The sequence below is a fragment of the Apis mellifera genome, linkage group LG8 (assembly GCF_003254395.2).
Source record: "Apis mellifera strain DH4 linkage group LG8, Amel_HAv3.1, whole genome shotgun sequence".
NCBI classification, from domain to species: domain Eukaryota; kingdom Metazoa; phylum Arthropoda; class Insecta; order Hymenoptera; family Apidae; genus Apis; species Apis mellifera.
Genome location: NC_037645.1, coordinates 321669 through 349382, shown reverse-complemented (window position 1 = coordinate 349382; position 27714 = coordinate 321669). Strand labels below are relative to the sequence as shown.

The 27714-nt window shown below is 31.8% G+C and overlaps 1 protein-coding gene across 10 annotated transcripts in view; it reads right to left on the bottom strand.

Moving 5' to 3' along the window:
• Positions 1 to 25771, bottom strand: part of Amih (hyperpolarization-activated ion channel) — a 180512-nt gene extending 154741 nt beyond the window's left edge. For 4 of the 10 annotated variants that reach the window (XM_026442011.1, XM_026442014.1, XM_026442012.1 and 1 more), the window contains exon 1: positions 25424 to 25568. In XM_026442011.1, the coding sequence (XP_026297796.1) occupies positions 25424 to 25461 (38 nt within the window). In that variant the 5' untranslated portion in view covers positions 25462 to 25568. Of the gene's footprint in view, positions 1 to 25423 lie in introns of all 10 variants that reach the window. The other 6 variants (XM_026442015.1, XM_026442018.1, XM_026442017.1 and 3 more) reach the window with 5 other exon arrangements.
• Between the last annotated feature and the right edge of the window lie 1943 nt (positions 25772 to 27714).

Sequence of the window (27714 nt, the reverse complement as noted above, 5' to 3'; positions counted from 1 at the left end):
CGATCTCATTCTCCATTTTTTCATCGTTAATCGCCCGCGGTTCGTAGCGCACCTTCATATCAACGCCTCCGTGTCCCTCTCACAGATCAGCGAAACGTGAAATATTTTTGAAAATTATTTTCGACCCGGTGGAAGTGAAGAATGTTATGAACGTGGTGAAAAATTTCGTAGTTTTTCTTTTCCCCGGTATTTGAGAGAATTTTTCGCGAATTCAGAGACAGAGATTTTCACGAAATCGTTGTACACTAGTTTTCCTTCTTTTTTTTTTTTTTAGAATATTTAATAAAAAGAGATTCGTTCTACTGCGTAATTGAGTTGAATATTTGATGTTTACAAAATCATAAAAATGATTTCAATCGATCAATTAAACGAATTTCTTTTTTTGTTTTTCATCACTATTTATCCTCTTCTTCTCTGGTATTTCTTTATCAAGTAAAAGAAAATTAAAATTATGAGAAAAATAACTTATTGTTTTTTTTTTAATTAAAATATCTTATATAACTAATATTTAAAATTCTATTTTAAATATTAAATATTAAAGTTTTTTAGTTTTTAAATAAGAAATAGTTTTCACATACGTATGTTTCGAAATTAGATAAGACATTTCAAAGAAAGAAGGAAGAAATATATATTATATATTAATCACTTGAATTAATGTCACCTAATTTTATTAAAAGCAAAACTTATCGTCAAAACAATTATACAGTGACTTTCGTACAGATACTATTTTCGTATTATTTTTCTCTGGTTTAAATGGAACCGCTAAAAAGTGGAAAAAGCTCATTACACCAAGTGCAAAATCACGTAAAATTATCGCTCCCTACTACCCGGAAGTCATTTTCCTCTTTCGCGAACTATGAGACAAAAAGGGTGGTCACTTTAAAGGGAAAGAACATCACGACCAAACGATGTAACGAGATAGTGAATGTATAAAAAATACAATCGAGGATAAGATTTCTAAAGAGATACCATCGCGTGCTTCTTTCACCTTTATAAAAAAGTAAAAAACGTTCAAGACTTTGAGAAGAATTTTTTAAAACGTTGATAATCGTGTACCTGTTTTATGCAAAAAGTGTCACTTCTTGTCATCGTTACATGAAATACTAGAATCTTCAATGGAGTAGATTCATTCTGCTGTAGTGAACCACTTGTGAACCACTTGCTTTTACCACTGTAATTTCTTTCGTTTATTTCTACATCTTCATCATTACATTCTATACTCTTTTACATTAATTGCTATATTAATAATAGATGATTGACAGTACAGATGATTACTCAATGACAGATTTAGAATTTAAAATTAGAGAAATGCTGTATAATTTTTATTAGGAATCATTAATTCTTTTTTGGATATAAAAGTAGATTAAAGATAATAGATTTGCCTATTAAGTTGAAGTAGGATTTCATAATTGTAAATTTATTAAAACTATAATCTATAGATTTTTGTGAATTTATACAATTAGTACATTCAAAAATTACAAAAATCTGTATTATTCATAAATCTATATTTGAAAACAATTGCAATCACGTTTCAGAATTTTAAGATTTTTTAGTCTTTTAAAAAGATATACTGTCTCTTTAATGATAACAGAACAGGATTTAAAGAGTCATGGATTTGTAAACCGGGATCGAACTTTAAGGAATACACCGAAGAATAAGAATTCTCTGAAGCATAAAATATTGGTTCAAAAAGTCAAAGTGCCACTTTGAAATTCTACCAGATTTCTGAAACTGTAAAGTATGAGATCCAGATTTCTTGAGTAAAACTACCCGCTATAGCTACCACTGCAACAGTTCCTATAGCTTTGTGGTGGATGAAGATAATGCTGATCTTCTACGGGATTCTACAACACGAATCTCTGCAACTTCTAGGTGAATTTTGCTCCACGAATACCTTGATATCTTGTATCTTAATGTCTACACGAGATTTTATGGCTCTTAGGTGGGTTAAAACTACTGTAATCTCGTTATTCGCATCCTCCTTATCATATGTAGATTCCTATTGATTTTAGATGAGTCGAAACTGATCACGCAAGTTTAAAATCATTCATTGATGTATATTTTACGATTATTTCACGAAACATTTTTCTTAAAGCACTCTTAAATTTCTTAAACAAAATCAATTCGTATTGGAGAAAGATTCGAAAACTATAAATCTTGTTAATCTTATCCAACCTTCTAACCCACCCATCTTCCAAATTTCCATTTTCTTGATCAAACAAAATCGAATCGTATCAAGAAAATTTATCCTCGTTTTACATCTTACAACATTTTACTCCAATTTCACGTGTCTCAAAGAGACATCCGCTATCACGATCGAGCCCCGTATCTCATCCACAACAGATGAGGCAGCAGATTTCAATAGCGTGCGTCGTGTAATGGACGCGGCATGCTATGAGCACACGGAGGGAGAAACGAGCTTTGTTCACAAGAAAGAAGAAAAAAAAAGGGAGAGAGAGAGAGAAAGAGACGCGTACACAGAGACAGCAAGCTGGAAGGTAGACTCGAGAGCTCGAGAGCTTTTATACGCGGCTGAAAAAGACCATCCTATCCATGCTTGGCCGGTCGAGCAATTTAAAGGCGAAAGGCGCGAAAGATGTTTCATCCTCGGTAATTTCCATTGTCGCCGCACCACATTGTCAACAGTGCAACACTGCACCGTTCGCCCAGGATATTTCGTTTGTTCTTTCGCTATTTTTCACCCTTCCGTGCTCGTAATAGGAAATATCCGGCTATGAGAGATACGTAAGCGTGGATTTGATTAATATGTAAATTCGCGACGCGAAGTGAGGGAATATTTGGAATAATAGAGTGAAGGGGAAAAAAAATAAGGGCTGAATGTAAATTAGAAATTTTGATATATGATATTTTAATATTAGCTTAGATTTGAGATTTTTTTTTTTTTTTTTTTAGAATGAAATTGGAGGTTAATGAAATCTGTACGACACGGAGGAATGAATATACATTAAGGTGTAGAGGGTGTGGATATATTCTACGATTAATTGAAATTTCTATATCGAGAAATGTTTAAATAATCACATTTGAATAATTTGACTAATGTAATTAACTCTGACGATTGTTATTAAAGATATGAGATATAATAAAGGATAAAAGAAGATAGATGGCCTTGCAGATTAGTCGAAATTCGCGATCCCAAGAGGAAATAAAAGGGAGAAGGTTGTTTTTCTTTTTCTGTTTACAAGAGTGCGCCGACACTCGCATTACGAGCCACTTAAACGACGCTTAACGAGAGGCCTCTATTGTCGCTAGGCCTTTGTTGGATGGCGCTTTAGTTGCTTCGAATTGGTGCAATCGTAGGAGTGTTTTCAGAGATAATTCGACAAAGTTTTTCTCCTTATTCATTCCTATCCTTTCGCTTTTTCTTGTTCACCATCGTGAAATGCATCGTAGCATTTACTCAAGTGTAATTTTGCAAATGTTAAAAACTTGTTGATCTGAATTTTTCGATTCTATTTTTCAATGGCTTATTTTTAATAAAAAGAGTATGTGCAAATATATAATGTAATTTCTCGATTAATTAAAATTAAAAATAAATCATATCATAAACAATTTTAATTTGAAATTTGAAATTTTCATTAAATATCTTACTTTAAATTATTTAATGAAAAAATTGAATTTAAAGTTACACCATTACAACAGAATGATCTTTCTAAAATTCAACCAAATCTTGATATAATAAAAAAATGAAACGTCGATGAAAAATTAATGAAGTCAAAAAAAGAAAATTTCAATAATACATTTTAACAAGGACACGATTCAATTTCTTAAATCTTAAAGATTTCGAAAAATTAAAGCTTTTCCCTTTAAAATTCTTCTCTTGAAATTTTCTCTCCTTCTTTCTAATAAATAAACAATACCATCTTTAAGAATCATCTTTTCTCAAATTATTATGTCAACAGGATTTTTAAATCGGCGCAATCTGTCAATTGGAACCAAAGATCAGAAGTGAGTTCGATAAATTATGGAGCAATGGCAAAGGTTAATGGATAATCAATCGATACACGCCACTTTGTTGTTCCGTTCCGCATAATGTTGGCCATACGATGTTTGTAACAACTCGCATGATATTCAGGAAACGTTTGCCATATCGGCGGAAAATTTTCTCACGCTTCTGAAAAGACCGACCAATAATTGTTCGACTGATGAGCTTTCTATTCAAATAACTTTTCTTCTTTTATAAACACGAGTTTCGTAATTTCGTGAAAATCAGATGAGTTTATTGGTGATTATTTAATCGATCGTATCAGCTTAAACCATCATAAATGTTATTTTACGGATGTTTCAATAGCTGTAATTTGTTTTCAGATAAAATTGCATCAAAGAAACATTTCCATCGTAATGTAAATTTCTTGTTGTTTTTTTTTTTTGGATTTTAAACAATTTTGTATTATTCGTCGTAAATTATTGAAAAATATATTATTTTTGAGTGAAAATATTTTTTTCTCTTATTGTTTAAACAAAGAGATAGATTTTAAAAAAAAATGTTTTCTGATTCATTCTTAAACTAAGAAAAAGAAATACCTTAAACTTTTAAAATTATTTTTTTTATTACTTTCAATTTGAACATCCTATCCGTTCAATTTCAACATCCCCATCGTAGCTCGATTCATTCAAATCATTCGAAAGAACTTGTGGAAATTGAGCAGCCTGCAAGATCGAAGATTATTCATTTCGAGAAAGTTTTTCAATTTATCCTATCCGGTAAAAAACAGCTGTCAATTTTTTTGATTTTAAGCGTAATTACGAGGATGAATGGAGGAAAACACCGATAAAGGATATATCTTCCATAGAATTTTCGTTCCAGGAAGTTTTGGCCAGGTATAAGCAAATTGTGTTTAATCAAGATTCCATTAATTAAGCGAAGAAGACTCGGTGATTCGATTCGATTCGAACATCGAAATCGATATAGAGAAATAATTGATGAAAATCAACTGGTGGGCTTTATGTATCGATTGCGTTAAATGATTTAACCTGCTTTACTTGGCAACCAAGTCTTGGCCGATTGTCACGTACCCCTGAGCGTTGTTCTTACCTATTAACTTGTCATTAAGTTACGTCTTGTTCGATAACTTGGATAATTCTAGTTAGAAATTCCCCATATTCTTCGCTTTTTCGATGTCTTAACTTGATTTTTTTATATCTTCTGTTGCGAAGTAAGTTAGATGATCGATCATTTAATCATCAAAATTATTAAAATATGTACTTTCAATTTTTCCATTTGCTTTTGAAGGAAAAATATAAGAATAAGGGCTGCCTCATTTGAACCTTTTGAAATTTTTTAAATTCCAATAAACAGATTATTAATTGATTGAAAAATAATTTTGTATTCATATCAAATAATATTCAAATAATATGTTGTAAAATACGACAAAAATAATATTATTTAGAAACTATTCATAAGAATCACAGGACAAATGATGAATAAACGAAACCTTGAACCAAATAAACGCATCCTTTCAACATATGACATAACAACGTAATAACAGAAACGCAATAACAATTACACCCCAATCAATATCGAAGCATTATTTTCTATATTAACTTCGATTGAAACGAAACATCGATCTCGATTAAATAATAAAAATAATAATCCCACGATCCCTTTTTCAAAATTACATTTACAACCGTTCCCTGTTGCATAAGACCAATCTTCCATCTCGAAAACGGAAGGAAAAAAAGACTCGAATGTTGTGCCGTGTCGCGAAACGGGTAATATTAAATCAACCCCCGCCCACGCACCCCCGAAACAATTTAACCTGGCAACCCGGAGGCTCGAAACGTTAAAACCGACCTTCCACGATCTCTTCCCCGGCGATTCGTCCGTCACGGGCACGTCCAAAAATACACGATCACCCCCGGGGTTTGATCGCGCGCTCGAGAGTGGCCGCCGCCACCCTCTCCCCAAAGATACGATGATGGCTCGTCCGCGCGAAACACTGCTCTCTTCTATCTCCCTACGGTAGTATGTGATTGTGGAGCGACGCTTTGTGCCAACTGTTTTGTGTGTCATCACAAAAGGGTTAATCATCATCAGACCGCAATAGAGGGTGCAAGTCTACTCGTCCATCCTTGTGAGAGAGAGAGAAGTATATATGTGTGTGTTGCAAGGTGCAACACCGGTTGGCACCCGAGAGAGAGAGAGGGAGGATACTCTCCTTCCTCCCCTCTCTCTATCTCACCCCGTATTTCCTTCTTTTCGCGCGGAATAAAAAGGAACGTTCACCTATACAACGTTTCCGCATAAACGAAGGCTCAACGGGCGGTTTAGAGTGCACGAAACTGCAAAACGAACGAGTCTATTGTTTCAGTCTGTGCCTCAGCCTCTGTTTGACGCCTCTTTCCTGTCCCCCTTTCTCTACCCGCTACTATCATCGTCTACCTTTCCCCCTTTCACCTCTCGTTCTTTCTCTTCCTCTCTTTTTTTTATCTTTTCTTTTCTCTCTTTCTCTTTTTTTTTTTTTTCACTTGCATGGATATCACCCCCGATTCTCGACGATCTCGTAGCGAACAATGGAGTTTCGAGCTTATTTGAGAAGTTATTGGCCGATTTTTTTCTTTTTTTTTCGGTGAGAAACATTGGAAGAAGGTAGCGGAGCACACCGATCCTCGAAACTGTCGAGGATTTTTTTTTCTTTTCTTTAATTCTTCGCCATTGAAGGTGGCTTTTGTGGCTTGTCACCGAGGTTTTGAACGTTGTCCGAAATCATTTTTGGGAGGAGGGGAGGGGAGATGGAGATTCCCTCAGGGATTTATCGTTTTTTCGTTTATTATTTTTATCGTAGGTAATGCCAGTTGTTTCGCGAGTTGATTTGATAAGATACGAATTATTGTTTTGAATTAAGGAAACAGGTTGTTTTATCATTGTTATATTTGTAGAGAAAAATTCGATAGCTGTTTCATTGAAAAATTTATGGTTTAATTAATCAGTGAATGGATTAAAATTTCGGTGCATGAAAGAATTATAATTTTATTTAAATTTGATTACAATTCTTTGTATAATATTTTTGTATATGATTTTAGATATTAATCAATTGTAACATTTATATATGTGAAAATATATGACAAATTATATAGATTGTTGTGAACTGTAAATAATCTCTATTCGTTAATTTTTAAAGATGATTAATAAAAATATAATTCTTAGAATAATATTTGAAATTTTCCTTCTTACGAGATTTAACAATGAAATATGCTGGATTCATTCAAAAGAAACAACAAAGGTGAGAAGTGCAAGAAATTATGAAGTAAAGCAATTCGATGGGATGAATTCATTTTCGATAAGTGTCGGTTTTCTTCTTTCTTTCCCTTCTTTTTTTTTTTTTTTTTTTTTCTAGTGATCGTAAAAAGCGAGAAAAGAATGCTCGACAAGCCAGAAACAGTAGAAAAAAAAAAGATAGATGCTCATTTAGAAGTGCTGCCAACGAAACGTTATCGATGTCGTCGTCAGAATATCGACAAGTTCAACTTTATCTACCGATATAAAAGATATAAAGTAGAACGTAACACTAGAAGTGGAAACTCTCGAGAAAATGTCTCAAGATAAAAAAGGAATTGTCTCGAGGGTACAAACTTGAAATCACGAAGCGATTGCTGGCGTTTCTAATTAAAACGATATTGTACGATTTTTTTTTTTAATAATTAATCCTTAACTAATATTATTAGATCTTACATCGATTACTTAATCATCTAACATTTATCATTTAATCATATATTTTAATATCATATATTAAGTATTCCTTCACATTTTATTTCTTATTAATTTTTGGAATATATATATATATATATATATATATATATATATATATATAGAGCAAGATTGTAGTTAAAAAAAAATATTATATAATAGATACAAAATTTTCTTCTTCTCTAACTTTCGTTATCAGCACTAAATCGATTAAATCAAAATTCAATGGATTTAGCTATTGAATCGTAAAAGTAAAAATAGAAAATGAAAATGTCAAAATGTTATGGATCGTATAAAATTCAAAAATAGCAATCGAGAATTGTTATTTCAAAAATATATATTGGCAGAGATCCATTCAAAAATATTAAACGACTTCGAATTATAATCGTTAGCAGTAATAAATCTTGATCTTCTTTATCCTAAAAAGGACTTACCTTCGGGATATCGAAACATTCGTGAACGACTTCGAGAAAAGGAAGGAAAAAAAATGATAAAACTATAGAATTTAAAACAATAAGATGAAAACCGTGATGTACAACATATCGTAATGAAGTGTATTATTTCCTTTGGCGCATGCAAATACGATAAAATAGAAAGTCAATAATATGAATAACAATGTGCCTCCTACGAAATATATATAATATATATAATATATTATATATATATATTAATATATAATATTTATAATCGTACTTCTAATCATTTGAAATGCACTATGAATACGACAATTGAATATTATATAATATATAAATGTTATTAAAATAGAGAGTGGGAACAATAAAGATTGATTGATGAAAATAAAGAAAATCGATGCATGCGAGATAATTATTAATCAGATTGTTGCGAGATAGAGCTCAGGGCTCTAGAAAGAAAGAGAAAAAGATATATATATATATATATATATATATATAAATATATATAATTGAAATATAATGCTTCATATAACGTAAACATTTGTACGATATTATTTAAAAAACGAGACAGAACGAAAGACAAAAATAGAGATAATGATAAATATATGTGTATAAAATGTTCGGCTATACGTTCGTGTCCAAAAATTGAAATGATGATTTCGAGTCAAAATGAGAGAAAAATCAAGAAAATAAAGAAATGTTACTGTAAATTTTTGTTCTTTAGTTTTTAGACAATTTACAAAAATATCTCTAGACACGAGCAAAGTTTCATATAAAAATATATAATATAAAGCAGTTAGAACAGCAAGAAAATTCAAATTGCATTCTTCTTTTTTATAACTTGAATGAGATCGTGTGAATTTGAGAATCATTGTATTCTTCGTGAAGAAAGGTTGCTTGCAAAGATATTTTTTTTCAATTTTTAATTGTCAACAACTAAGAACATAATCCTTTCTTATTCTTGATTTTCGACTTACTTTGATTCGAAGAATCACGATTTGAATTTTGCACATTTTTTTCACACCTGTAACTAAACATTTTTTTTGTGTATGTGTGTATGTGTGTAAATAAAGTGTAAGAAAAATGCGTGTAACGAAGAAAATAATCTGTTGGCTAAACAAGACCGTAACAAGAAAGATATCAGTCAGTAAACAGTAAGAATAATAAAAATCCAGGCATAAAGAATAGAAAACGTGAAGGATAAAAAGAATTCAGAAAAAAGAGAAGTTAATGTACCCTATTGCTCATAGTCTGGGATGCTGATCGGCCGGAAGCCCCGACAATACGCCGACTCCTACCAACACAACAACAACAATGATCAGTGACGTTTTTTTTTCCTCGATTTCATAATAATAGTGCGATTAGATGAAGCGATATCATAAGAGACCTGGTACATAAATTGCTCGAGAATCGCGCGATATTTACGAAAAAAATTGTTATTCCATTTCCATTATTGTCGATTTCTTTAAGGCAAGATATCGATTATACGATAAATGATTATGAGAAGTATTTAAGAATAAAGATTGATTATAAGATAAAAATGTGAGCTATTATTTAAAGATTATTAATATAAATATTTTAAAATAACTTTAAAAAAATTTATGTAAGATTTTAATAAAGCAGAAAAATAAGTTTTATGAGGAAAAGTAAGATAGAAATGATAAATCCTGTTAATTTTCTTCCATTATATCTTTCTATCTTCGTATAATAGAAAAGATAAAAAGCAAAGCATTTTCGTGACTCGATTTCTCTGTATCAAACATTTCAAATATAAAGATATAAATTCTAATACTTTAGATTATATTGATATCTGACAAGTCTGAATCGATCAGTACTCATGCTTCATTATTATCATTATTATCTTTTTAACTTTAAATTAATCTCATCCTCCCTTGTGAATGCCATAAAAATGTTGCTTCACAAGAAAAACTGAATACCTTTGCAAAATTAATATATTACGTATCATTCTAATTCCATAAAATTATAACAATATATCTAGCATTTTTTATTTTTTTAATTTTTGTAATTTTTCAATTTCTATTTGCTTGTGAAGAAAAGAATAATGATTGAAAAACTTAATTAACAAATATTGATAAATGATAACAAATAAACAATATAAGAATTAAAAAATATTAACATACAGAAAGAAAGATTGATATAAATTAATTTTCGATATTAAAAAAAATTGGCATTATTGGCAAAATATTTATACAACCAATAATAATTTTAAACGTTTCTCTATCTGATCCAAATAGCTAAATTTCGAAACAATCTTAAATTTATGCTTTACATAAATAAAACAAAAAATTGCGAAACTCGAGTTTACACTTGACTATTTCAGATGTTCTTCCGCATCTGGTTCAAATGGAATCTCAAGTCTCTTAAAACGAAACAGGCATTTGCATCTCGAGTACTGTAACAGCATCAAATTGTATTTTCGATTACTTTTATCCCTCCTATATTTCTCGAATCCATGTTAAAATTACTTAATCATCGATGTAACAAAAACTCTGGCCAACTCTATGTTAATTTACTCAAATCTTGAAACCCGTTTCCTTAAGACCCAAGTGTTAGCACGAGGGATAAATATTTGCCCCTACGTACCCTTTATCTCAAGTATGAGAAGTTCAAAAGTTCACCTGGAGCTATACTTAACGCGTTCAATGGTATGTTGGTTACGTGCGACCCACGACAGTCACACCAAAGCTTTGAAACTTTAATTAGTTCGCTAAATTATTCTTTGACACGACAATACTCAATCAAATAGAGAAACATATATATATATATATGATTTTTAAAACTGAATGAGACTTATAAATATGAATTCTTAAAACCTAAATATTTGATAAACTTAATCCCCATCGTATTGAAAAAATAGTTCAAAAAGCTTCGAAGAATTAAAAAAGAAATCTGAACTAAATTCTCTTATATATGGTTTCTTACATTTCTCAAAAATACAGTATCAGAAAATAGGAAACATGGAAAACTTTTACAATTCCGAATACCCAAAGGGACACAACCTTGGAAACAGCTATCGCCACTCAGAGAAATCACATTCAGACTCACAATAAGGACATTATTCCATGGTACAGCAATTCGATTCCTTCGCAAGAAGAATTAAAGTTCCAAAATCACGAGTAAGAAAAGAAAAAGAATCGAATCAAATGCAGGAGCAACAGTTTTTTGGGTTCCCCAATCCGAAATCACGAAACGCGGCGTATCTCTGAAAATTTCGAATGAATCCAACGGGATGGCTTCAAAACAGACGCTTGAGAAGCGGTCTGAGTAGCTAATAAACACCGACTTTGATATCACGCGACCGCGTGTGTTTCATCTTGAAGCCCGTACCGGATGTCGTGTTCACCAGCCGGCCCCGGTTATATGGGTTAGAACGCAATATTAGAGATTGTAGAGCCCCCTCTCGAGGGCTGCTAGCCTGCGAACCTCGACAGAGATTGCTGAGATATGAACCATTCTAGCACTTCTTCTTCCACCCCCTTTCGGCCGCCCGCTCGGTTGGACCGGTTGGCTTTCAGGCCCACTCGAAAAAACGCCTTTGGCTGCCATCTATTTAAGCGACACTGCCTATCCGCTGCCAAGGGACAGAGACAAGAGATCTGGGTCGGTGATTTCGATGAGGAAAGGGTCGTCACGCTTGTACAATTAGCGAAATCGTTGTTGCGACGTTCCTTCTTTTAATAAAGCTGATCGTGCTTCCCCTATATCAACACCAAATCGTAGCGTTACGATGCGAATAATTGAACGTATGCCAAATGACAGTGGACGGATTGATATATATATATATATATACGGATCCTTGCTAATCCATTGCGGATTTTTGATGAAATCGCGCAAAAAATTTGTCCCCTTTTAACTTGGTATGTACGATGGAAGGAGATTTGGGTAAGAAGATTTTGAGCATCGATTGAGTAGATTATTTTCTTGGATTTGTTGGATATATCTTGATAATCGCGTAGCGAGATTTGTGATGCATGGATGGAATTTTTTTTTTTTAGAAAATTTATATTATTTATATCGGGGGAATATTTATTGGAGAGGTTGAATAAACAAACTGATCATTCTTTATAAAAAAGAAAAATAGATATTTATAATTTTCTATGCAATTGCCTTCCTATTGTACATTCTTATATTTTTATACTTTATGTTTTAATATCTTTACCAGACTAGAAAGTTAGGCTGAGGAAAAACTTAGAAAATGGCTAGGTGAAAAAGAAAAATGCGGCGTGGTAGCTGACAAGTTATGGAAAAGGTGATGCTTAAACTGTTTGGCAGGAAAAAAGGGTGAATTTCGTAATGGAGGAGCGGTACATGCCAAGTTCACCGGTTCTGATGATATTGGGTTGTTATATTTAGTGTATACGGATTTGCGCGATCCAAAGAGGGTGTGTTCTTAATGCGTGGAACTCGCCTCAAGGAAATTCCGAGCTTGTCCATGAACTATGACTACTTTTCTATTATACGTAATAACATTTCATTAATTTTCTGCACTATAAAAATAGATAAATAAATTAAAAGATTCTTGAGAAAAATATAAAAAATGTGAAATGAAAATTATTTGAAAGTAAATTACTAGAATAAAAAATGAAAAATTAATTTCTATGAAATTAGTGTACGGATAGTAATTTTCTAAATGATGTAAAATGATTTTTAATGAATGTACATTATAAACGAGCTGTAAAATGTTTAACTTTATAAAAAATGAAGACCGATGGCTCTAAATTTTAAATTTAAATTAAGTGGCTTAACGTATTAAATAAATAAAAAAATGAAATAAGTTGTATATGATTTTGTTAAGATACAAAAAATATATTGGAATTTTAAATATATCACAAAATGATCAAATGAAATTTTCTTTAGAAATAAAGAATATTGAATATATAATGAAATATTGAGCAATTATCTTTTACAACTAAAATATTATCATAAAACAGATTTCAATATTATAAACTGCTTTAAAAGAAAATACTTTAAAATAAAAGTACATAAAACGTTGCATTAACGTGTTGCTTCTTAATTGATTGAAGCGCATTAAAGCGATTCAAAAGTACAAATTATGCTCGAATCGATAGTTTTCAATTCTATACATCGAATATAGAAGCTTGAAACTGGTTCCAGCATCAATCACAGCAAACTTTGAGCTTCACCAAAAAATTCTATGCCCTCGTTATACGAAACTCAAAGCAAAAGTTAAATAAATGCGAAAGCGACAGAGAGCACGATACGAAAGTACAATTTTTACAACATGAAATCCATTATTCAAATATTGAATATACGATTTTGAATTAAAGCACATTAAACATTAAATTCTGCTTCGAGATTTGAAACAGTTTCGAACCTCGAGAACCTCGTAATTTAAATTATAGATACGCGCACGAGAGTACTTTTCGTTAATTGCGAATAATATAATTTGATTTGTTATTTACATATAGTTGAAAAATAGTTTATAAATATTAATTTTATCTTAGTTTAGTTAATTTAGTTTTTTTTTATCAAATTTATCACACGAAACTTGATTGAGAGCTCAATTAACGACGTGTTAAACACATCGAATCGAGATTTGTGAATGACCTAAAAACGCGAAATTCTTCCCAAACTTAGACCTCGACCTCGGTTAGCATTTAACGAGAATCATGCTTACAGCAGTTCCACCTTCGTTGTTTCGCATATATAGTTCGCAGAATAAGTTAGAAAAGAAGGAACAATTTGGAAAGTATCGACATCGCTTACACTTCAATATTTTACCGTTCCGAGAAAATTTAATTAGCAACATCACACGCATTTCGAAATTCGATTGGCCTAGAAACTTTCGATAACACATCTGAAACTTTTCCTAGAAATTACACGATTATAGCCTCGATTATATGATTATTTTTTTATTTCATTCTATTAAAAATTCTAAGAAAGAAATAATTTTGATTACATTTGGTAATACGTATTTATTAAAATCTCATTTTAATAAAAATATAATTAACATAATTAGCAAATAATTGGCATATGTTTTAATTGTAATTAATAACACATTAACGCATATCGAATTCGAGATTCGATTGGCCCAGAAATCTCTCTACATTTAAAATGAAATTTTTCCCAAAATCAAATCTATCCTCCATCTATCACGCTTCGTTTTAATCCTTTTACATAATTCCAAACTTTTAAAATAATAAACAACCTTGCCTGAAATCTCATCGAATATTTATGGAAAATAAAATTTTTTGCATGAAAAATAGACTAAAGAAATGGAGCTTAAATAAAGATTTATCTTACTCTTTAGATATCATAGCGTATATTTAATGTATTTTTTTCTTTTCTATCACGTATATATTTAAATATCGAATAAATGCATAAAATAAAATATAAACGAAATATTAAACACGAATTCGGCACAAAATTCTAAAAAGATAAAATGCAATGAAATATCAACCGAAGTGAAATTTTTTTCCCCCTAAACTATGCCTGTCCTACGATTAACCCTCGCACGAAACATTTTCTTCCTCCACGCAGAAAATGTCGAAGAGGAGGAATTTCACGTTCTCCGATAACTCGATAAATTTTCGCGAGGAAGAGGATCAACAAGGGAAAAGAAACGTACAGGAAAGGGGTTGTTCAGGGGTGGAAAGGGATACGGGAATCCTGAGAAGAGAGAGGGAATGTAAAAGAGGGACACAAAGACAGAGAGAGAGAGAGAGAGAGAATCGAACTAGTGCGTTGTTGAGCAGGGGTTGCAAAGAAGGAACGAAGAGAGAGGAGAAGGACGCAGAGAGAAGATAGAAGAGAGAGTAAAACGAGGACTACAATATGGGTCAGTTATTGATTGCTCCCTGGTCGACTCTCTGTAACGCCTACTATACACCTCCACCGTTTCTATCTTGTTATCTTAGATTCCGAAACGCAACCACCACTTACCACTCTCTAACGTCGTGTAAGTCTCTCTCTCTCTGTCGCTCTTATTGGCATGCATGCAAACGTTATTAGAAGATCGAGAGGTAAGGAAACGCGTATGGGGAGCGAGAGAGAGAGAGAAGACACAAGCACCGCAATAACGTTTCTCTAGTAAGCAAGGTTTATGGAATTTATCGTGTGCCACTGATCAACAAATGATTAACATTTCGTTTTGTAATTTGAGCCCGAGTGCGTGTTCGGGTTTAATTTATTTCCCAACGATTTCGATCGATTCTAATTAGATCGGTGCTAATGTATAAAAATTCATGGAACATTGTGGATTTTTCTTTTCTGCGGAGCGTTTAAAGATTCGCGATTTAAAGATTAAAAATTTTTTTCGTATTATTTCTTCGTTTTATCTTACTATGCTTGTTTCGTTTATTTTCCAACAATTTCAATCGATCCTAACAAAACAGCAAAAGTTAATGAAATAACATGCTGAGAAATGAATTTTAAGGAGAAATTTAGAAATCGTAGGTTTTTTTTTTTCCTGTTTTTCAGTGGTTGTATTCGGTGAGTTTAAAAAAAAGCTTGATTTAGGGTGAAAAGAAAGTCGTTTGATACCTTCAATGGGGTGTAAGTTATTTTTAATCAATGATCGGGGATTCTTATGGGGAGAATAGAGTTGGAGGAATAGTTGAGGGTGAGATCGAATGTTCAGAGGATATTAAGGTTGTTAAACTTTTATCCAATATTTCGATTCTTCCAATAAATAATAATATTCTTTTATCCAATGATTTTTTAATAATAGAAACTGATTACTAATAAATAATTTTAATAAATTGCCAAAATATATAATCAGTTGAACGTGTTAGGATAAATGGAATAATCGATGAAGACATGTATAATAAATAAATGTGTGAATTTTTCAGTATAAGCTCTTATTAAATAATTGTGCAAATATTTTAACTCGTAATATAATTAATTGTCAAATTATTTTTATTGTATATCTTATTAAAAATTGTAGATAAATAATTCTTCTCAAATTTATTTGTCTCTTTTTAATCGAATTTAACAAATTAAAATTCAAATCTCAAAGAAATAAAATTTCTACGAGGATTCTGAAACGATTTACAACTCTGCAATTGCTCTATATGTGATGTTTCGTATAATTTCTCGCAAATTCAATGTTAACGTTTGCATTGAAACGAGGAAAAGAGAACCAGACGAAGCACGATGCCGAGATTAACTCACACAGGATAAAGAAACTTAAGCACGGATGAACCCAGTGTTCGTGATTTCTGTGGCCGCTGCTATTTCCATTTTTCACCCTTTCGCTCGGCTGCGAGCGAAAAACGAAACGAAACGTGACTGCTCCCTTTGTTTCTTAACTTTCTTCTATTGCGCGGATGCTACAATTTTTATTCTCTTCTTTTTTTTTTTTTTTTTTTTTTTTTAAGGATAACATCGTCGTTATTCTTTAACAATAATCAAGGGGAAAAAATTGAATTTCGCGCGAAGGAAATCACTCTCATTTCACACGCAATACAGGCTGCATTTCGAATTTCGATCGTCGCGAAATGTGACTTCGTATGCATGTCGGAAAAAATCGATTTACCACGGTCGACACGTCCAGCAAAAAATATCGTTTCAAAAGGTTCTCTTAATGAAATCAACCTTCGGATCATTTTCTTCGTTCGATTTGCATCGAGACGATTAAGGAATTGGATTAAAAGACCTTCATGGAAATTTCTGCACGTGGATCCTGAATTTATATCTCGACTTGTTTCGAACGTAACTAAACATGTAAAATTTTGAATGGGATTATTGAATTACGATGATGAGAGTTTTTTACACGATTGATTTTTTGTCTTATTTTTTTGAGTTAACGAGAAAATTGTTCGTAGAACAATTTGTTTTTCAATTTTATGCTTGCTAAATGAACGATCAATTTCTCTTTTAATATTCGAGAAAATTATCATTCATCAGTTTATATCTGTAACACATTGATAATTATATTTCAAAAGAAGAATGTGAAAGATAATGATATTTTTATTGCATCGTTTTAATTTAAAAGTATTTTATTCCAAAAGTGAAATTATTGAATTAAAAAAATTCGAAAGAGGAAAGAAATGTAAAAAAAAGCATCAATTTATTCGTTAGAGGAGTTCCCTTAATCGAAATTGATAAATTTCTCTCAAAAGGAAAAAAAAACAGAAATCGAATTCGAGATATCAAAAATCTCGAAATTGATAATTTAATTTAACCATATAAGATACCTCCAAAATAACTTTTTATCCTTCAAATAATTCCATGGATGTATTTTATCGATTACTGTCTCTATTTGAATTTTCATCCTTCTTTCTTCATCGCCTCACAAAAATAAAGAAAAGAAGGAGAAAGACAAAAAGATAAACGTAGAATAAAATTTTATTTTAAAATAAATTTTAGAATAAAATTTTTGAAAATTCGTTTAGATGCTTGAAAAAAGGAATTCATGACAACGGTAATTTTACATACCACAAAACGTTTTACACCCCCAATTTTACATCCCAGAAGATTTAAAGAAAACACAATTTGTCAACGCCAAGAGCAGAGACAGGAATTTTACAACTGCTCGGTTCGTCCACCCATTTCGAGGCCACGTAGATTAATCACCGATGATATACATGTATATATATATATATATATATATATATATATATATATTGACATTATGTAAATCACGCACAAATTATGCAAATTCGACATGCACACGCATACTGGCCACGTAATCATCCCACAAGTTATTGCGCGGAACATAGAAACGAGAAAAAGATTCCAAGTGGAAATGCACTTGAATGAAGTGAAATAAACAGACACTTAAAATCTCGTTACTTTGATTTATATTTATATTCAATTTTTTACGGTCTTCTTGATTCTGCATAAATGAACGATACAGAGTTAAATGTAAATTATCCGCAAAATGATTGAAAATTTTTTCATCATGTATAAAGAAATTTTTATCTTTAAAAAAATTTATTTAAAAATAAAACGATGAGTTTTTTGTAAGAGTAATTTTTCGAAAATGAACACGAAGTGAAGATTGCTCTCGTTGGAGAGAGACTCTCAACGCAATGTCCACTTGCGAAAAATACTCTCGATAATTTTTAAAATTAATAAAATTTTAAATTAATAAATAGATTCACACTTTTCGAAATGATCTGAAAATTTATGGATATTATGCGTTTCTAAGAAAAATGCGTTTGGCATAGAAATTATGAAAATTTTTCAAAAAGGAAAAAACTGTAATTACAAAGTTTTGAAATAATTAGAGGTATATTACATATAATTTTTTTTTCAATAAATTCAGAATTAATTTAAGAAAAATATCCAAAGTATCCGATCATTTTATATTTAAATTGAATCATATTCATATTGAAAAAGGAATCTACTTTAAAAAAATATTTAATATTTTATACATTGGCAGGATAAAATACAATGAACGATGAACACTTTTGTGCTGAGAATACAGGAAATACCTATATTACCTATTGTACTTTTATTTGTAATTATACTTTTATTTGTATTCATATTGTTCAACTACATTTTCTACAATATTATAGAGAGGGAAGAAGATGGAAATCACGCAAAATTGAAACGAAGAAGAAATGAAAGCGATAAACATAGAATTAATAGCTCAAGAACTGCGTTTGTTAGTAATGCCTTTTGATTCGAATGAAACGCGTCCCATTGTAATCCTTCCCTTTCATTCAGCTTTTGCTTAACGATCGCGTTGTCGTTAATCCGATCTCTTTACTCGGCAGAAAATTATTTCGCGGAATTACAAGACAAAGAGATAGTTCATAAAAGTAATATTGTTGGAAAATCAAACAAAAGTTAGTGAAAGTACTAACAGTTTTCAAAATATTTTCAAAAATATACAATATTAACTGTACTGTTCTTCAATTTCAATTTATTTTAATTTTAACAGTGCTCTTTTGTTTTAAGATAATTAATTAAACTTATAGAATTTTAACTTTAGAAACTTTTTTAAATAATTGTAAAATATTACAAATATTATAATACGAATATTGTAAAATTCGTTCCAATTAATATCTAGTTTAAAATATCAAATATATACATACAATTTTTAATTTTAGTTAAAATTCCTAGCCTTATGTTTAAAGAAATGTAATATTATTTTTCTTTTCTTAAATTGGAAAATGCAGTTCTGAGATATATATCCTTGAAATCCCGATATATTATAATAACTGATAAGCAATTTGACACACATTATCAACGATGACATTTTATTTTTAAATATTTGTACGCTAATTAAATACTTACAATAATATTTTTATCTAAAACAACTTGAACGATAATTTTAAAATATAAAAATATTTTACACGAAATAAATTTATCTACTCCAAAATATCCAAAATTCTAGAGAATCAAAATAATTTTGACATATAATAATGATTAAATAGATTCAACCTTCTTATCCATACCAAACGGATTCAAATCCGTTCGAAACGAGATCGTATCGGCCACGAATACCTTTTTCGCTAGGAATACCTTTCGTTCAAAAGTTTATTCGCGTTAATGGGGCAGCTCGACGCGGATTTGACGCGTCATTTAACGCAAAGATATTTGCATAGGCCCGATAAAGCGTATCAGCTGTTGAACAAAGCATCAACGATGACACGGGCAAACCGTGAATCCGAGGCCCGGGGTTACAATTTCGTTCTTTAGCAACGTTTCCAGTTGGATGAAGGATTCAGCGGTGATTGGAGAGGCACCGAAGGGAAAGGAGGACGAGGATGGACCCGAGTCGAGGAGACGAATCTCCTCTTTTCTCGTGCAGATATTACGTAACTATATCGCTTTCTTTTAAAAATGAAAAAAAAAAAAAAAGGAAGAAAGAAAGAGAGGAAGCAAGGGGATGAAAAGGAATACGTGTTTCGATCGGGCCGTGATATCCTCAAAGCTGTCCTGTAGTAACACGAATCCAAGCGAGTTGCTCCATTTTCAACGATCAATCCGCGGGGTTGAATAGAGACGTTTCGACGTTTTATCACGAGAATTAATTGACGTCGTTTAAAAGCCAGTGTTCACGATCCGATGTTCTGACTACAAGGTGTCTTCTGCAACCTGTTAGTCATTATTCCACGACCGTTGCGTCGAGTCACGTCCTTTAAAGCCAGCGGTAATTGACTTCGGATAATAGGTAATGGAGATTTAAGCTCGACTCGAACGGTGGTCTAATATCCTTTCTTTCCGTAGATTTCAATAAGATCTCAGGTGTATGCGTATGTATAAATAGAGATGGATTAATTTAAATTACTACTAAATTTTTCTCCGTTCATATTAATATTGCAACATTTAATAGGTAAAATAAATCTTTATTCGAATTTCAATGTAATTTTGCACAAAATTTCCTTACTGTGATTGTACTACTCAAAACAAGTTTAATGTTCAAATCAATTGAAAGGAATTATAATAATTGATAATCTTTTTATAAAAGAAGTGTATAAGGAACGACTAAACAGGAATAATGCAACAATAATTAAACTCTAGAACTATTTAAAAAGAATATATAATATCTCACTCGAGTTCGAAGAAAACACTCACATTTTCTCAATTAATCGTATCAATTAATTAGCTACACAGGCCTGGACAATTCTTCCTTTCAAACTTATACGAATACTTGTTCTCTCCCTCCCTCTAATTGTTTTAACCGATGCATCAGTCTGTTTTGAACCGTTCAAAGGCGTAACACGCGGCTAACTTTGTTCACGCGCGTTTGCTTTGCCGCGCTGGTAAACGCGCGCGAGCCTATTTTCGCGCGGCGTCCTTTTTTTAGACCGCCCTCTCTCGAGGAGCACGCGTTGTATCTTACCCCGGAGATTCGAGGGGAAAGGCGCGGAAACGAGGGAAACGAGGGGCGGTGCGTGAAAAGAATCGGTGATCGACCGCGTTTATCCTTCCTTTAACGCGTTCGATGTGACGCCAAAAATCGAAAGGGTTGGGTTGTTGACAAGTTGGAAAAACATTTGTGAAATGCAACGAAATGCAAATTAGCTATGCATACTGATGACAATAGTACTGATGGAAAACGAGAGGAAAGTGAGATGGGTGAAATTTTGTGGAAAAGTTGGTGATACGATTGTAAAAAGTCGTACGCGTCAAAAAAATAGGAAATCCCTCTGATTTGCGACACGAGTCAGATTATTCTAAAAATTTATCCTCTTTTTAAAGGAATATATGAATAGATAAAAAGGATACTTTTTTATTGATAAGGAATTTAAACGTTGGATAGGGATCATAAATTGCTAAGTATCTTCAAAATAAATAGCACGGTAAGTCAGTTTTACCCCACTTTCAGATTTTTAGAAATTATACAGTAGTAAGAGTCATTGTATATGCAGATATGTCACGAAAAACATCTTTACATACTGATTTTTATCTTCACATTCATATCTTTAGATTTTAAATTCTAATCTTCATATTCCAATATATTTTAATAGATTTGCATTCTTTATCATTTATCAAAATTGACTAAATTAATCAATAATAACAATACACGTGACTGAAGGTATACAAGTTTAATTTCTCAGAGATAGTTTGTCTTTTAGGAAAACCATTTGGCTTTATATTACGATCTTTAAGATAAAACCGATATCGCATTACCAAATACTGGACTATTGCATTGACTGGAGTCTATTTCGAAAATTCTATCATTTCAAGATGGAACGTTACTCGAAGTACGATCGCCCAAGTTCATCAAAGATCTGACTATTCAACAGATATCTAGTATACACATTTCAACTACTACTAGTACTCTTGTATATCACGAAGGAAGATTTACAAGCTCAATGGAGTTTCTGAAATCTGTGCATCGTTTCTTCCTCAGAATACTCTTCATCGTTTAAATTTGAAGAAATTAATTTATACACATTTAAACGAGATGGAGAAAAAAATTTAAAAGATTATTCGAAAGACTGAACAAATACAAAAATTGATGTTGCATAAAAATATTGTTCCATTGAAGCTTATTTTGCAAGTCACAAGCAATTTAATTTTACACTAGACGAAGCGAGACAGAGATAGAGTCGCCGAAGGGGAGTAAGACTGTCCCTGCACAGACAACAATAATTTCTTTCTCGCGCTACTTAAAACCAGACAATAAATAATTCCCAACCCCGGATAAACTACTCTATAAACGCTCTTAAAGCAACAACAAATTTTCTCAATAAAAAAAGAACCGTATCCAATATCTCTATTTTTACGCGAGAAATAAACACTATCCAACCGTACCATAATTCCATCCTCGTTATATATAATTCAATATTAAGTTGCGAGCAAAAATTGCACGAGAAAAAGGAAAATCTAAAAACTTCCCCGACGTTTGCATAAATCATAAAAGGAAAAAGGGAAGAGGTAAGAAGGAAGGAATTTCTCGACTCGAAGATTCGCGACAAAGGAAATAAAAATCTCGTCGACAGACATGCGAGAGGCGATTATTAAGGTCCGCGTAGTCGATCGTTTCCAAGCGAATCTCATTCATGCGAAAATCTGCGGGAAGAACGATCCTCGGGAATCGTGCGCCCTCCAATCGATCCCTTCCCCATTTAAACGAGAAGCTTGTTCTTTTTTTTTTTTCCTTCCTCCTTTCCAAAGCTGAAGAAATGCCGTTCCTTCGATTTCGACAATTTTGGAGAATCCGCCCTCTTCGGGAAGAATATTTTTAACCCGGCGATTAGAAAAAGCGCGGATCGATCGTTATATTTATAAACGCGTCCCTCTGGGACTAATTGCTGTAAAATAGAGGAAAGAAACTCGAGGAAAGGATGATATGTGGCCAAAATTAAATGAATATAAGTCACGTCTTCCAATGATCGATTCTCGCTTCGAGTAATTGTCTTGCATTTCGCTCGCATGTGAGTTTTAAAAGATTGGTTAATTTATGATTCAACCTGCCATTTTGGAATACTACAACTGCCTATTGTAGTATAGATAATGAATAAAGCTAGAAATAAAGAAGCAAGCAGAGATTTTAAGCCTTGTTGAACTTATCACTGTTATCTGTTGACTATGAATAGTGATTGAAGAAACAGCATTGAGTTCGAGCATCGAATTTATACGATTGTATACATTATGATATTTTGCGTGAAAGATCGAAAATATATTTTATGAATGCTTAAAACGTGTAATGATGACGATACTTGGAAAAAATGAAATTTATGTGAATGAAGAAGGAGATTTCATTTTTTCTAGTTGCTCTTGGTACAATGAGACATGAATACGAGGTGTTGAGAACGTTGGTTCTACAATGTTTGATATTCGTTAAGCTTGGAACACTTGAAAAGAGATCTTTTTAGTTCTACTTGGATAATTTTTAGTTTCGCGATGTGTTTGCTTTTTATCTTTGAATGTAATCCCAAATTTAAAGTTTCTTAAATAGAATAAATAATAAAATAATTTTTAAAATTTCATGTGGAATTATTGATCAATTTATTTATTTCTATAGATCTAATCTGAAATTTGAACGAAAATATTTTAATAATTATGTTCGAGTGAAAGAGTGTACGCAAGAAGATATGATTGACCTATACTACTGGATAAAGGAAAATAGACGAAATATGGTCAGACATATTTAAGATGAATACACTGCTGATTAATATTATAAGTTAGTTTTGTTGTCTCATCTATTGTCATTTGTCATTTATGAAATAAATGATATTTTGTTTATTAAATAAATAGTATTAGCAATAAAAAAATAAAAATTTATTATTTATGTAAATACTGCATTTTTTTATAGAATTATCTTTCACGTATATAATTCTATAAAAAAGTAAGATAGTAATTTTAACTATAAAAATGAAATAACCAAAAATATGATGAATTGGTCAATAGTTTATATGGAAATTAAAAGATATTTTTTCTACTCGAAAATTATTTTATAATAATATTTGAAATAATAATAATAAATTATTGTAATATTATTTACTATAATGAGTCTATAATTTTATTTAAAAAAATTTTAATTAAAATAGCAAAAATATTAATTTAATTAAAATAGCAAAAATATTAATAATTATATATTAAAATGAAAAAAAAAATTATATAAAAAAATATATTTTAACTTTAGTCAAATTTTCTTGAGAGAAAACAAGTTATAACAGGGAATCTTTAACCTCTTAAATATAAAACTTTCTGACTGTAAAAGCCTACGAGATCTCAGTTACAAAAAAGTTCGGATACAGGAAATTAGATGACGTTAAACCATTCAAATCTCTCCTTTACCATTTTCCCTATCTTCAATTCATAAAGAAAAAAACATTGTCCAATCGGATTATTGGACTATTACTCGAATCCGGATCTTTACCAGACAATTGCTTTACCGAATCGATCAATCCAAGCGTCAACAGATTTCTGTTCTCAAATTTAAACGCTAAATTCTATAGCTATTTCTATATCAAACAAGAATCTGGTTGATGGGATCGAGATATATTTTATAGATTTACTCTGAAAAAGATTAAATTGTTTGTTTCCTAGAAATTTTTATAAAATTTCAAAAAATAAATTTAAAAATTTCATAAAAAAACTTGTAAAATCCCTATTTTTTTATAACTTATTAATATTTAAAATATCTTTGAATTAAATCTATTCTTCTTACTTTTCAATTAAAAAATATAAGATTACTTATCAATATGTAAATGTCAAATATATCTGAATAATATTTTCCCATAAATCATTTAAACATAAAAAACTTTGTGAATTAAATGATCATTGTTATAATATCAAATGTATAATTCCATACAATTTCTAATCTCTTTTTCTCTAAGTTCTTATTACCCTAGCAAACAAATTACAAAATCTTTTTGTTCCTATTACTTGAAGCTCCAAACTTTTCCATTCTAATTTGCAATTCCTATACTACATAAGTCACAGGACACTGATTAATTTTAAACATATAAGCGCAAACTAAAATCTATCAAAAAATATAAATTTAATAAAAATCAATTCTACTTCATAAATTCTTAATCTATTTCTTAATTCTAAATATACCAAGTGTCCAATGACTCATACACTATATACTATCCAACCAAAAATTTGAAATCACTAATGCATTCCATCCAAGGATTCAAAGAGATCCAAATTAACACATACATCATTAATGCAGAAAATTCTCTCTACGTGAAAACCTATTAATTAAAGTAAACAAAATTACTAAATCAACATTGGCACGATCAACTTAAAATTAACAATGAAAATTTAATTCAACTGAAAGTGATTTCAAACTTTCTGACCAGCAAAACCCGTACCCGTGCCAATCTCGATCCCATCCGCGTGCCAGTCACGTGTAATCCAACGGTATAATCAGCAAGGCTAAAGTATACAGTAGAATTAAACGACTTACGGGTGAGAGACGCGCCGGTGCAGGCTCCTCATGGACATGGCTCTGTTCTTGCGATTCGAGCTCGAGGTCGATCCGTTCGCGCTTCCGTTCGGCGTGGTATGGCGTGGCGCAGCTGCTGGGGGAGCGGATTGCTCCCCCGTGGCCGCCACGGCCACCGCCGCCGACGTGAGGCCCCCCGAGGTCGCCAGACCGGTACGCCGAAACGGGCCCGAGCTAGCCGCTAATCGGCGTGCTAATCTGCGGGCGAGCCGACGGGCCAGGCGCGCCCCTGCAGCACCGGCACCCACGCTGACGGTCTTTCTGTCCCACCCCCCGTGGCCAGGGGGTGGTACACGATGCCTAGTGACTGCCTCGGCGACGCTGCACTAAGCTCTCTTCTCCTCTCTTTCGCCGCCTGTCCACGTGCCCCTTTTACCTCCCCACCACGCGGCTCCTTGCCGGCCCTGTCACGCCTAGACCTCTTCCTCGAGGATCCACGTCATCGATGTTGTTGAGCGTGATAATGGAGAAGATATTGGCGGTATCGCGAGCAGCTTCCGCTCTCGATCTCGAGGATTGCAGTGGCCGGTGATTTCCGATTGAAGCTGATCGACTGGAAAAGAGAGAAGAGGAAAATTTTAGGTGAGTTTGTTTGGGGAAGGATGTTGAGCGAATTTCGAGTAATGTGAAGATTTATAAAATATCGTTGAGATTGTGATTTTAAAAATATTGGTAATCAGTAATAATGTAGAATAAAAATTTTCGTATTCTACACGTATTCTGTACTTGAAAATTGTCATGGACGTATCATGGAAAATGAAAAATTATAAATAATTTTAAATTTTTTATTTTTGTCAAATCGTCAATTATTAAAAATATATACGAGAGCATTACTCGATATAATATTGTTTTTATTTTTGAAAAAACAATAATATAAATATTCTTTCATTAGCCTCACGAATAAAAATCAAATGGAACGATGGGTGGCCAAGTTGCTGCTCCATTTTATGCAACCTGTTCAAGTGCGCGCGTACTCGACGAATTTTCAAAATCGATTCCTCCTATAACGAAGCCTTCTACGAAAAAAAAAACTTTGTTCCACATTCATGACTCTAATTTACTCAAGAAACGGCTTCCATGCTAATCGTTGTAGAAATTCCACATGCTACGACTACAAATATGTTATCCAACAAAATAAACATATAGACAATGATTAAACAATATTTATTATGTTTCTATCATCAACCAAAATTAAACGGTATATCTAAGATTCAAAATAGAATAATAAAGGAACGAGCAATTGATGTTACGTGAATATGATTACAGTAATCCTTTTTCTATTTTTAAAGAAGTATTTGTAAAGAAGTATTGTTTGGTCATCTCGAGTTTCGTATAATTTTTCCACGATCACACGTATGATTTTTATCGTTGATCAGAACAATGGAACACCGGTGTTGATTCGCGACCCCGGAAACATTTTAAACGTAGCTCATTTGCAATGATAACGCGAAAACAAAGTCAAGAGTATTCGAATAGAGAAGCAACATTTGAATAACAAAAAGAATTTCCAAGCAACGTTAACGCCTTCCTTTAATATACTATTTCAAATATTTATTCTATTGCCGTTTATTATATTCCCAAATGGAATAAATAGACACAATTCAAAAATTTAGAATATAAGAAAGCTTTTCCCCATTTCGCAGAAACAAGAGGAAAATATAAATACAAAACTCTAAAGCAATTATCCCATATATAATTTATTAATTTTCATGAAATATTGTTCAACCTGTTTTTCAATCTATCATTCCATTTCCTTTAATCATTTATCGACATTCAAAAAATTGACCAATACTTTTTTCTTCTATTTAATGTATAATACATGTTTTAGTATCATAATATTCCAATGTTTCTAAGTGATAAAGATAACTGAAAATCTCATCAAATGAAATTGTCAACAGAAACAAAAGAAGGAGAATTCAATAGAGTTGCTATTGTTAATAGATTATTAAAATTATTAATCCTTGATTAATAGATACATTGAGTTACAGGTGACCAACAATAATTTGTATTAAATTATCTCATTTTTTAATACTTCATCTTATTTTTCATTCTATACTATACAGAATATGCATAAAAATGTCATTTTTCATTAATAAATTATACATATCGCATTAAGATTAAATTAAATATCCTAAGATTTAAGAATAATCTAATTCAAATGTAATTCTCATGCTCTAGTGCCCATGATATTAAGAATACCGAGTGAGGGATAACGAGGAATAGATGTGAAAATAATATGTACCTGCGAAGTG